Source organism: Pelmatolapia mariae, linkage group LG1 (assembly GCF_036321145.2).
Source record: "Pelmatolapia mariae isolate MD_Pm_ZW linkage group LG1, Pm_UMD_F_2, whole genome shotgun sequence".
Lineage (NCBI taxonomy): Eukaryota > Metazoa > Chordata > Actinopteri > Cichliformes > Cichlidae > Pelmatolapia > Pelmatolapia mariae.
This window is the reverse complement of record NC_086227.1, coordinates 9,511,733-9,525,680: the sequence shown is the minus strand read 5'-3', so window position 1 is coordinate 9,525,680 and position 13,948 is coordinate 9,511,733. Positions and strand designations below refer to the sequence as shown.

The window sequence follows — 13,948 nt, the reverse complement described above, 5'->3', positions numbered from 1 at the left end:
CGTCCACACGTAAACGCAAAAATGGAGTTTTCGAAAATATCCACCCTGGCAGGCGTTTTTAGAAATCTCCGTTTTCAGTGACCGAAAACGCCGTTTACGTGTGGACGAGAGGTGCAAACGCATAGAAAAATCTGCGTTTTCAAAAATACCCGGGTACGTGTGGACGTAGCCTCAGTCTACATGCTTTTTCCGCCATGTGCGTATGAAAACAAAGGCACTGCGCATGCGCGCTTTACCCATATTCTATCGCGATATTTCATTTTCTTATCGTCGCCCAACATTATACTGGTATTACCGTGAACGGTATATGACCCAGCCCTACCTGCCAGTCAGTTTGTTCCTGATAAGTTAATATAGGCTAACTATTTCATTTGCAATTGAAATAATTCTAAAGTACTTTATAATGACTGAAACAATGTGCAATAATAATAATAATAATGATAATAATAATAATAAAATAATAATAATAATAATAATAATAATGATAATAACTTTATTTGTGGAGCAGTGTGTTTGAAAAAGTGCTCATAAGTGTCCAAACGTACAAAAACACGAGCATATATCATACACTCCTTCCTGTCACACACTTCCACACATTAGAAAGATTAAGAAAAACCTAGAAAAAAAGAGTTATCAGCAAACAAAACACAGATTCAGCCAACGTGATAGGGTAGGAAGGCTGAATCTGTGTGCAGATGCAGCTACAACCTTAAAAATGTGGTGGCCAGTGGTTATAAAATAAGAGCATGGAACAGTTAAAAGACCCATATTCAGAGAGGCTGATAGGTGGAATTGGGTCTCAGCAGGTTTACTGTATATTTGTTTGTAATTAATGAAAAATAAAATGAATTTTGAATTTCACTGGAAGACAGTGATGTTAGTTTTTGTTAGCAGCCTACTTGGTATGTTCTGGACCAGATGAAGATGGGAGGACTGCCAAATGCACGATGCATGTGAAAAGTAAGTGAAAGTAGTCAAGAAAGCACTGGATGAGCTTTGAGATGTGAGATTCAAAATTTAAATGCTGGTCAAAAATACTCACAAGGTTCTTTGCAGATGATTTCTGTGTCAAATTGTGTGATACAATTACCTTTGGTTTGTGGTGCTCACAATTTATTTAAACACAATTCATTTCCAAGTTGATAATAGATTGTAAATATAACACAATTAAAGTTTACTTGAAATGGCAAAAAGTTAAATGATGCAGAAATACACATTTTTAATGCATATTGTGCAATTTATATTGTAGAAAAGCATATGTTACATGTTTCACACAATATACTTTATAAATCAACTAGCTTTCCAAAAAAACAAAACAATAACTGCTTGGAACTAATGTTTTAGATGTCAATAATTACATAACCACCCATGTTTTGAGAATAAATAGGTCAACAGTTGTCTGTCTTTTTTTTTACAGCAATTTATTCTTGGAAGCATGAGGATGTGTTTTATATGGGAGGGATCGCTGCAGGTGCAAACACATAATAGAGTTCTAACGATCACATGGTAGTATAGGAAGTAGGTATGCATTAGGTGCTTAAAACCAGATTAGTTTGTTTTGCATAATCAGCAGCACTAAAATATACAGAACTCAGATTTAATTATTAACATGGCTGAAATTCTGCCTTTTATAAGATTGTACCAAAAGCACCTATTTCACATGTTGCTCTATCCAGGCTTGAAAGTTTGCAATTTGTGTGTGAACTGTGTAACTCGGTTGGTTGCAGTTGTTTTTCTCAAAAGATGTTGCTCTCTCTAAACCAAGCAGCTGCCAGCCTGCACTAGAGGCTCGGTGAGTATCCTCATGACCTGACAAGACAGCCCTTGTGGATGAAAACACAGCTGGCATGGTTGTGATGCCTGGAATAACAATTGGGCAGGCGCTCTGAGGACTGGACGGTTTGCTAATGACACACAATGAATTGTCACTGATCGCTGTGGTATGTGCCCCTCCTTGAGCAAATTCTCTTTCACAATGAGTAACATCAGTCAGCTCAACAAGTTTTGTCAGGCTCAAGGTTGCAGAGTGGCCCAGGTGCCTCGGATTGTTTGGTAAAATCCACCTCGCGGTGTAAGCCTCCTGCGCAGTCACCTCCCCTCCTTGCGTTTTGGGTAGACACACAGGCAACACGCGTTCTCTGATCTTGGCCTTGTCTTTTAGCTTAAGCACAGCCACATCAGAGTCTGGTGAGGAGAAAAAATTTGGATGGACTACTATCTCTGAAACCTGCTGGGGCAGAAAGAGAAGATGAGGGAGAATTGGAAGTTAGACTACTGAGTTGCATGCCAAGTTTTGTTGTTTTTGGAATACACATCAAGATTAGATTATATGCATGCAAGATGTGCAGAACCAAAGAAAATATAGCTGCATTCCATGTAAGCTTTAAGTGCATATCAAATATGCACCTTATCCAGCTTATACATTTACAAACAAAAACATATCCAGAAAATAACTTCAATTTAATTAAGACTGATTTTTCTTTTTTTTTAATCAACTGTTGTGCTGCAGAATTTATAAGCATTTCTGGACTTTATGACTTACAAAAAAAGAAAAAACTAATGTAAGACCACATATTTATGAGCACTGTTTGGTCATTTTCAGGCCAAATGGTGGCTTCTAGGTTTAATGTGGGGTGAAAGTGAGATGACCATTTCAGCTGGTAGTTTGGATGATTTAAAAAAAGCATTTAAATTCGCTCGGCTTAAACAACTTTGGTCTTATTTTAAATTTGCCATATAACCTGACCTGCAAAGGATTTACTGATATAAAAAGGCATTAATGAATATTTTTTATTTGCATATTACATGCTCATCCATTTAGACTGCATTGTTTAGGCAAGTTTAAACAGTAAAAAGTTGTCATGCATATGGGACTTTACCCTCAGGTGGTGCTGGCTTTTCAACACATCCCTGGGTGTATGGTATTGCTTGCCTATGACAACCTTCACATGTTCAGGCTGAATGGGCTGCTGCTTGTTCTTGTCTACCACACACTGAGCCACCACCAGGACTCTATGCTGGGCGACAAGAGCTCCACTGCAGGCCAGGAACCAGAATGTGGACTCCTCTGAGGCCCCCTGCTGGTCTGTTATGATCCTTCCAGGGGACGTGTAGGTGCTCACAGTGTGATCAGGTGGTGAGCGGATATAAATGGCTGCGTGCCACGGCCACTGAGTGTCGGAGAGGTTGTGTCTGCTGAAAGCGTCAAATTTGCCACAAACTGTGACATCAGAGAGAACAAAGAAAAGAAACGTATTAAATTTTACAGTGCAGATGTGAAAGTGGCTTTAAAATTAGAATCTAGCCCTTAAAAAACAGACAGACAGGTAAGAAAGATGATCAGTTGACTTCCAGAAATGTCAAAGAATTACTTCAAAATGAGTCTGCGTAACTTTTTTTCTCAATAAGATGTCACTGTGACCAAGATGATTCATTTAAAAGTGTCGTGTAACTGCAGAAGAGTCACAAAATTGCAATATAAATGTTACAGAATGAATCTAATACCTGCGGTAGGTTGCTTCTGAACTCAAACAGATCATCATTATTTCATTTTAGTCAAACTACAATCTTTCAGATGTAAGAGCTAAGTTCACACATCAATTTAGCTTACTTAAGAATATACTTCTGAAATTTGCTAACAACGCTGGAATGTATTGGTCAAGAAGAAAAATAAAGCCAAAAAGTGCAGTTCCTCAAATGACCACTTTAGGTTGGCTTTAAAAAAAAACAAACAAATTCCTACCATTTGTTTCTGGAATCATGTTATGAAGCCTCAAGATGAGCGTTTCCACCATCACCATCTTTGTTGCAAAAAAACTTGATATTATGAGGAAAGGCTAACGGGTAATGTGTGGTTAAAACTGGTTAACTGTATGTAACTAACAGCCTGTCAGATGAGTCTATTCCTCACTTGTAGTCAGTGAAACTAATACTTTTTCTGTATGTTGTTAAGTACACATTTGTCTTGCATGCAAAAGATCCCTGGTTCAAGACCAGGAGGAGACACAGGGTCACAGGCTAGCATACTCCTAGTACTGTACCAGCGTAAAGCCAGGATAAAACAGATTGTTGCTTCAGGAAGGGCACTCAGCATAAAAGCATGTGCAAAATCAAACATGTGGCTCCACCTGCTTGGTGACCCTTTGCAGCTAAAAGTATCATCTCCATAAGCACGAGTTAGCTGGTATTTGTGTCTGTGCAATGTACCAATATGGTTGTTTATATTTCTCTGTTTTTTAAGAGAGATTTCACTTAACAAGCCAGGCGTAAACTTTTGCTGATCTCACCTGGTGAGCAGGAAACATAGTGCCCACTCCACCTTCCAGTCTTCAGACAGGTGCGTCGAGAGCTTCCTTTGTTTCGATAGAGAGGTGAAGCACACTTGTAGTCGATGCTAGTGTAGACTGGGTGAAAACCTCGAGGTATCTCGGCCAAAGAGGTGTCATCATTTTTCTCTCTGGACAATCCACCGGATGTTAGTGGAATAAAGCCAGCGGACAACAAATCATCCACGCTGTATCTGGATGAGAGGTGAGTCTGGTCTGAACGCTCTCTAAAAGAAAGAGATAGTTTGCCTTTAAAGCTCATCTTTTCAGTGTGATAAGCCTTGTGTGTTTTTATACATATACATACATCTTGTTTATCTCTTATTTACCCATATACAGATTTGCTTATTCATTGTTTCAAACTGATATTTCCAATATTTTTTGAGCCTCCAAATTCTACCAATGTGCTCCCACTCATGTCCTTTCTTATTTTGTTTTAGAGCTAAATAACATTTCATTTTCAATGTGTGGATTTCCTCAATCATAAAACTAAGAAGAGAATAACCTATGTTTGCTTCAAGTTCTACTAGTGCTTAGCATCTGGGACACAATAAGGGGCATAAATGACTTCTTCTCTCACATGCATGCTACATTGCTTTTTTTGAATATGCTGCACTTAAGTGGGCGACTTGTTTTACAAAAGGGTATAACTAGTTTGGTACAACTGAAAACCTGCAATCTCTGGTCTTTGAAGCACCCATGGCATGAATATGAGCAAAATTCAAAGATGTGTCAGGGCAATACACCAGATAGCTACGTAAACTGCTGTTACTGCTATCAAATCAAAGAACACGGAAGAGGAAAGTCTGTCGGATTGTTCAGTTTTTTTCCTCACAAAGTAAAACCATCACAGCAATTTGTATAATGACAAAGTAACATAAGAAAAATCCAAAATAATGACTTTAAGTGTGCAAAACTCATACATACACACATATAACATAACGCAGTATCGCAAAATTTACCTTAGCAATAGGTGTGGCTTCACAACACTTTGCCGTACAAGTTCAGACACTCTGGGTTCTCGACAGACTGTGAAGGCAAATCAAGCAGGTGACAACGATAAGTAGATGTGTATGTAAATGATTCTGCTTAAAAATATCAGGGACTTAAATACTGTAGCGACAAACACATAAGAATGTCTAATCTGTCTTTATAAACTTCCCAGTTTACAATGTACTACAACGTAATACTCTATACTCTATATATTTTTGTTTTCCTCATGTAACAACAAGGAGGAAAAGCAGCTATAACCTAAATGTTTCTTCCTTTTTTTTTTTTTTTTGAAAACTGTTACCTCTAACACATTTTGGTGACCTGCTACTCCAGGATCCATTAGAGAGACAGGTACTCTGGTGGTTTCCACTTAAAATGTAGGAGGTTTTACAGAAAAACTCAATTGTCTCAGCACCTCCAGCTGAGTCAAGAGCAGGTCTGTGATATCCGTGGAGCAGTTTGGGTGGAGGAGCACACCGGACCAGGCTTGTTTGACCTGTATGCAGTTGAGACAAAAGAGAGAAAAATGCCTTTCTTAACTGTCAATAATAGTGTGCAAACACCATAATAGAACACAACAAGCACCATGGGAGGAGTTAAAATACACAAAAAAAAACCTTTTACACACGAGGGAGCAGTGCCACTCCATGTGCCATTAGGTAGACAGGTCCTCTGCTGCATGCCAGTCAGCCTGAAAGGTGGATGGCACCGGTAGTTTACCAATATGAGCTCCTCTTCTGGACCATATACAGGCAGCAGGTATCCATTCACTGGTTTGTCTGGTGCTGCGCATGCTACATTCTTGATGGCTGACACTGTGAAGAAATTTTCTGACTGTGATAAATGAAAGATAACACTGAATAACCAATAAACATAACATTTATAAGGGTGTACATTATTAAATTGACATAATATAAACACCTAAAGTAACTTATATCTATCGATAGATTGTATCTATCTGTGTAAATCTCTAGGATAGATAGATAGATAGATAGATAGATAGATAGATAGATAGATAGATCTTGTAGGACTATGAAGCTCAATGTTGCACTAGAGATTATTACTAATAATAGGGCATCTTCTGCATACATGAAAAAAAATCTTAAATCATTCTCTGGATACTTCCCTCTATTTTTTTCCAACAGAAATATTACTGAAGACTGCCATAACTCTCATTCATGCCATGGTGCTTTGATATGTTGGGATTAGGAAACCACAGTTGATGCCCAATGAGGGAAAAGACTGTATAAATGGGACTGAAGTTAGATGCATGATTTACTTTAAAGGCAGTAAATGGGGCAGAGAGGAGCAGGTATGATAAATCTGTGTCATTGACTGTCCGTCTCACATCACTGCCCTATGAAGGAGGCTGCACAGACACAGATGAAGAGTGAAAGTAAAGGTACGTGGACTAAATGTGCTGCATAGAAACAAAATACATGCACTTTGCAAGGAGGAATAGTGCCATGTATTTGTTATATGTATATCATAAAATAAACGCTATCAGTCCTAACAGCTTTGTACAGGTCTGCAGTAACTCTTCCCTCTAATTATAATAAAAAATGCTTTTTCTCTAATTTGTTAACTGCCTGTGTGCACACTGAGCCTAACACATTTGTATTGTTTGTATTGTTTGTTTTGTATGTGGATTACATAGAGGAAAAAAACCCTTTACACAGAGCATACGCTGACTCATATACCGTGATAACAAAATAAAAGGAATGCCACGTATCGTAATGTAATGTAATCCAATATAAATCCAGTCTGCCTCCATGGTCTCAAAAACAGGACAGGCTTTAAAACATTATTGTGACCAATTGTATTACGCTGCATTATAATGTTAAGTGTTTGTGTTATATTGTCTGTCCTGCGGCAGTGTGTATGCATTCACATTGCTTATAATTAATACCTACCTGAAATTTCCTGAAATGTAAGAACAAAACCATCAAAGTTATTATAGCCATCAGAGGTGAAGAGAATGTGTAGGAAGTTCCCGGAGCTTTTTATTGGAGGAGGTAGCTGATCCCCACAAAACCGACCAATCACAGGAAAAGTCAGACTGTCACCATCACGGACCTCGACGTAATCGTAACGACAGCTGTGGTCAGACTCCAAACTCATCAGTGAAAATCTGCAGCAAAACAATACAGAAATGATGTTTGTCACCTGATGTGAGTTAATCCCCATGCCAAGTCTGATGTATAGCACGTTAACAGGACAGATATAAAGCGGGATGGATGAGTTATACTAGTTACTGCAATCCAAAGTATAGATTTGAAAGAAATTTCTATATCTTATGTTAATGTTCTACTATGTATTTTTACTGAAAAGTACATTATTTTTCCAAACAAACAAAATGATACCATTTGTTTTGTAACTGTTACCCTGCTTTGAACCTAAGAATGTCCTCACTCTAAAGTACGCTCATCTCCAGCTCTTTTATTATTCCAACACAGTCAATTGCAACCGCCAGATTGCTTGACTCTCTCCTGTATCATCTGCAGCTCAGCAGTTCTTTATTACCTGAGGTCACATTGATCCCTTCTGAGCCTTTCAAATAGAGACTTAACTAAATCTTTTCTCTTTGATCAAATCATGTGCCTTCAGTGTTGAATGATTTTCATATCAGATCTTTGGAAAAGTTACCTACCTGAGCTGGATACTGCTCCCCCTCTCCATTTGCACTATCCATTCACATCGAGCATTTGTTGGGTAACTCTCCAGGGCTATGTGACCCTGAGCTCGCTGAATGATGCCTCCACATGCTACCAACAAGAGAACTATAATTACTTATACTTATACCCATTAAATGTGTACTTATCTCAGTGGCACTGAGCATTTTGACTGTTGCAAGCTAAGCCCCGTAATTTGACATGCTGTGTAAGAGGGCAGATAATATCTAAAAAAGAAAAAAAGAAAAAAAAGAAATATACATATATGTGCGTGCGGGGGGTGGGGGGTGGGGGAAATTCTGATGGTTCTGATTATCATCATCATGCTGCTATTAATGCTGTTAAGAAAAAGCAAGACGAGATACTAAAGCCTTTTTGAATTGATGTTGACCAGTCTTCGCTAAGGGAATGGTGTTGAAATGTTTAGAATTTTAAAAAAATATCCCAGAATAAGATCATTCAGTCTATTCAAGGAGTTGGTCAGACTGTGTAGAACATTCTGTAAAAAGCCTGTGTAAGAGAGAGATCGCCCAATGTCCAAATGCCTTCTTTTGTGTAACTCTTAGTGTTAGAACATGATAGAATAACACCTAAGTGGCAATTTCCCCAACGCCATTAAATGTAGAGAATGGAAAAGTACCATGTGAGTGAATAGAAGGAGTAGCAACTAAGTAAGCCTTTTTACTTTGCACTAATATCAGCTTCATGTTACACTGAGCCTGACACTATAGTTGGTCTAAATTATTACGTAGTGGTTGTTGTATCTGTATCTGTAGTTGTGTATATTCTTTTTTTTTTTTTAAAGTAGTATTCATCCATCTTTTTTTTCTTTTTGTGAACTTGAGCTCTAAGTAGACACTCGGCTGCATACAGTTGTAGGCAAACCAACAAAAAGCACTGTCGCCACCAAATGTCCATAACGTGTATTGCAACGAAGGTTGTGTCATTTTGAAAATTCTTAACCATAGATCTGATTATTAAACAGCTTTGCCCGTATATCCTTTGCTGCATACATGAACTGTACATACTTTGGAGATGCTAAAGATATTTATTTTACATTAAATGGTGGTGATTTTTCCTCTTGATGTTTTCTTCCCTTTACACAACACTCTGAGCCACAGGATGTCATAGGGTACCAGCATCTCAGACAAAAACAAAGGTTCTTATGTTCCTTGGAGACATGTATTAAGTAATTTAATTAATTTAATAAAGTAGTTTACTAAAAGGACAAGGTCTCAAGGTTATTAGCCCTGCGACAGACTGGCGACCTGTCCAGGGTGTACCCCGCCTCTCGTCCTATGACAACTGGGATAGACTGCAGCACCCTAACGCCCCCTCACCACAACCCTGATAAGGATAAGCGGATAAGAATGGATGCATGGATGGATGGATGGACGCCTGTTATTCAGTCATAAGTCACTTTTACATAAATGAATTCAGACAATTTTTGTTCTACCTTCCTTTCAGCAGAATTGTTGCATTTGTGGCAACGAGCACTGTCAGCATCAACTCTAATGAATTGTAACTAAGGCCAGGGTCTGTGTGTGTGTGTGTGCGTGTGTGTGTGTGTGTGTGTGTGCTGCACAGTGCTATTCAGCATCCTGTACACAGCTTCTTCCACAAAAACTGGGCTCTGAGTAACAAAAAAGGAGAATTGAGGATTGTTTTCATCTTAGTCCAAAGAAGAAATAGAAGCAGTGAGATGAAATATCATTATGCACATGTTTCTGCTTGACATTATTCGCGAGCAGCTGTCTGTCTCTTAATATGATTGCATGTATTTGTACTTCTGTTGTAGTAAATAGTGTTAGCTACTTATCATGTATGTAGGGGGATGAATAATAAGACTTCTCTGCCTCACTGTTCCATGTAAATGTCAGATCATGAATATGATTTACTGGGTTAGTGCTCATAACTGGTATCCTGGTGCACATCTTATCACAGTCACAGAGAATAGAGCCCTTTGGCCAATAAAGAAAATAATTAAGTCAGTTTGTGTCTTAGTTATTTCTTTATTGGTTGTGATAGTTCTTTTTAGTATTTTTAGAGTTATTTGAATGAATTTATGTAAAGTCTTCAGGTATGTATACAGTTTGTATGCAGTGTATTCTACTGAGCACTGCTAACAAGCCGGATGGTCCCACTCTTCTTTAACCCAGAGGATAACAGTGTCCATGTTTTCCTAAAAGAATCTCAAATTTAGATTCATCTGACCACAGAACAGTTTTCCATGGTCTATTTTAAATGTGCTTTGATTCAGAGAAGCTGGGATCATCTTCACACATGTCTTTAACCTGTATTTGCAGATGGCACAGTGAACTTTGATTTCTGGAAGTGTTCCTGTTGTGTGTTTTTAATACACTACTGCTGGGGCCAGAAGATCACAGGCATGCAATATTAACTTCTTAACCTTGTATCTTATGCACAAAGATTTTTCCAGATTCCCTGAATCTTTGAATGGGATCTTCTGACTCTTTACAATTTTACATTGAGCAACATTATTTTGAAATTGTTCCAAAATTTGCAGATTAAAGTTTTTGCAGACTGGTGAACCTCTGCCCATTTCAACTTCTGAGAAACTCTGCCTCTTTAAGATGCCCTTTTTATACAGATAAGTATAAAACGTGAGAGTACAGACTCTGTCAGGGATGCTGTCTTCATACAGAGTCATGTTACTGACCTGTAGACAATTAAACTAACTAATTATACAGCATGTCTCCAAGTATTTCTTTTTAGAACCAGTTACTTTTCCAGCCTTTTGTGGCCCCATCCCAACATTTCAAAATGTGCTAATCACTTTTGTGAAATAATAACTCATCAAAGTTTAAATATTTGATGTCTTCTATCGTGAATAAAGTGTGGATTCATGAGAGGACACATTATTGCATTCTGTTTTGATTTACATTTTACATAGCATCCCAATATTTTTGACTAAATATAAGACACTACACTGGCAAATGTGACATAAAATGAAAATCCCTTAGAGAAAAACAACCTGGGATTGTAAAGATGCTATTAAAAAAAAGATCAGCACTGGACTTATCTGTTCATTTTCACTTCATAATGTAAGCTTTGTATGATCTCTGTTTTCCTATCAGCAATCGCATTTAAGAATATGATTCATAATATTAGACATTTCTGTAGCTTGGTCAGGCCTCACAGGAATACTTCATTAAAGCACTTACTCACTTTTACAATCCCCTCCACTCCAGCCTTGACGGCACTCAGTACAATACTTCCCATTCACGAAGAAGTCATCATTAGCTCTCCATGTTCCATTGTTGCAGGTTTTACAATTCTCAAATAGACTGCAGCCTGGAGAGAGACAACGGCAGAGCAAAAAGTAATAATCGAAAACATTTTTAAGATAAATTGGAACTCCTAGTCATTTGCAGTACCACAACAGCTCTGATATTTTTTCACAACAATATATCATGTAATACGTTTTGTTTAGAAAAAACAGAAAAGGACAAGAATTTACCTGGATGAACAATACAGGGGTCACATTCATCCAGGACATTGCGGCAGCAGGGAACAGTGTAGCCTACCCTTGTGCCTTTTGATGGACACCGACACTGGATCAGGTGGTACTCACAACACGGGCGACACATCACGTTCCACTGAGAGCTCGGGCAGTTGTCTCCCCTCAGGGCTGTGAAGGAAAAGTAAAATATTCAGATTTTAAATCTAAGAGCTGCCAGTGGAAACCTCAGCATAAGTAAAATAACTAATCGTAAATTATGTGTTTGTGATTGTAGAAAAATAGTCAACAGTACCAACAAGTCCCTTTCAAATATTGTCTGATGAGGCAGATCAAACTTCCAAGAACATATCACATGACGGAATGGCACCATATTGATCTTTCACAGCAGGTAAAAAACATCAGAATCAAACAGGGCTATACGAGTATACAGTGTGTGTACACCAAATCTCAGTTTGCCCTTGTTTAACCTCCTAGGACCTGGCGTCCACATATGTAGCCATCACATTTTGGGTTATTTAGACCAAAATACTAAATTTTGCTCTACAAGGGCCTGATATCCACTTACAAGGACACTATACTGCTACTGTTCTATCGAAATTTTAAACGAATATCCTCATATGTGGCTCTCATTTTTCTTAGAAACAAAAATTAGGTAAAAAAAAAATCTGGTAATTCTTTGTTTTTACATTCATCGGGTCCCAATATGCCCAAAGATCAAAGAGAAATTAAAAATGCATGCCGTGGAAGAGTCTGGATCTTAGGAGGTTAAACCTAGTGTCACATTGATGCTGATCATATTGAGCAGCTTGAGAACGATCCAAATACATCCCAAAATCCAACTTACGATGCTTCATTTGGAACACTAATGAATATACCTGCTGTATAATGGTAGTTTTCTCTCAAACAGAAAACTGCAGTCAATCAGTGAACATGTTTCTCAGGTTATAGCTCCCAAAGGGCTACAAACAATTACAGCTTTCCCAGGTTTAATTCTACTCACAAAGGCAAATGAATTCAACTGTAAAAGTATCCCAGCTTTAGTCACTTGCCTGATATCTGTATCTGTGTACGTTTTACTCTTGTTTCAGTAAGCCACACTGAGTGCATAGCATGAAGTGACTGAAGTCTCAGATGAGCAGAAGAAGTGACTCATAGTTATAAAATAACTCCACAATTAGTCAGCAACTCAGTCAGCTGGCTTATTTCTTGTTAAAACTTTTTTTTTCCCATAAAGACACAAAAATTCACAAAGACGGTCTCATTGGAATTTCAGAATCAGAATATAATGTATTTTACTTACCGTGTGTCCAGCCCATTAGACACAAACTGACATTTAGGAAGAGGTGGAAGATTAGGGGGACGCTCTTTGTGAGGAAAGGAAGCATGGTGGCTGCCAAACAGCAAGAAACCTCCCGAGAAACTCCAAGAAAGGAGCAAAAGCTTGATGATATCCACAGTATCCTGGTCTGCCTGAAGTGTAACTGGCTATAGACGATTCATTTTCCTGTGTCAGCACGGTGGACGGAAATCTTTAACCCATTCCTTCCGTTGTGCTCTCATCTTGTGAAAGATTGCATTTGGTCTGAAGTTGTGCACAACTGTACTGGGTCTGCAAGCAGTTCCTGTTCCTCTCCTCTTGTTATGAGTCCGGTATGTGTGCTGAGTAACAATGGAAAAATATTGGCAAAGGTAGTGGAAAGTGCATTTAGTAGGAATAAAAAGACGATAATGAGAAGAACAGCGGAAAGTGATGAAGAAAGTGCAGGCAAAAAATATCCATCAAGTCCAGCGAGGAAGGTTTTTAAGGGAATCTTTCTGAAGCTGCAAGTTAGACACTCAGAACCAGTTGTTTTTGCACAGAAACACTTCATGGTACAATTGCAGATTTTCATGTGCATCGAGCCAAATGCGTTTACTGATAGTTCATCATGCACCAGCTGTCATACTAGACGTGACAGTTTCACAACATCTTGGAAAACGAATAACAGATGTACTCTCTAAAGTTGTTATGAAATGTTTATGTCGGTTTCGATAGATATGTGCCTGGAGCTATGAGGCTGACAGCTCATCACCGCCTACTTTATGTCCAAGGTTTCTTTTCCATCGCCTAAGTTTTTAGTATTTCCATATTTAAGTATCTGTTTTCATGCTTTCCCTTACAAGCAGGGCATGAACAGACAATTTGAGACTTTAAAAGACATGAGGTAAACTTGTTGTGATACCTAATATTCTAGATATTACAACAAATTTAACATTGCTATTAAAATATTTTTGTTCTTCTTTCTTTTTTTTCTAAATGAGTTAGAGCATTCAAATTATTCATCTTGAAGATGTGGATGACGTTGCCTTTCACTTCTTTTATTTTATAAATAACAAAAAAATGGTTTCATCACATATGTTGATATTAAGTTGATCTACAGTACTTTGCATAGATTTTACATGTCATGTTTGAATGTTTTATGTTCCTTTTAGTC

General features: G+C 38.1%; 1 protein-coding gene across 1 annotated transcript; it reads right to left on the bottom strand.

Moving 5' to 3' along the window:
* Positions 1-1,651: 1,651 nt before the first annotated feature.
* On the bottom strand, positions 1,652-12,867 carry LOC134633500 (inactive serine protease PAMR1-like). Its single transcript, XM_063482737.1, has 11 exons — positions 12,775-12,867; positions 11,472-11,642; positions 11,180-11,305; positions 7,969-8,083; positions 7,232-7,449; positions 5,943-6,127; positions 5,620-5,848; positions 5,311-5,354; positions 4,287-4,536; positions 2,880-3,220; positions 1,652-2,227 (listed from the first exon to the last, which is right to left on the bottom strand). Exons 1-11 carry the CDS (start codon positions 12,857-12,859, stop codon positions 1,652-1,654), a joined length of 2,340 nt encoding a protein of 779 aa, XP_063338807.1. The 5' UTR covers positions 12,860-12,867.
* Between the last annotated feature and the right edge of the window lie 1,081 nt (positions 12,868-13,948).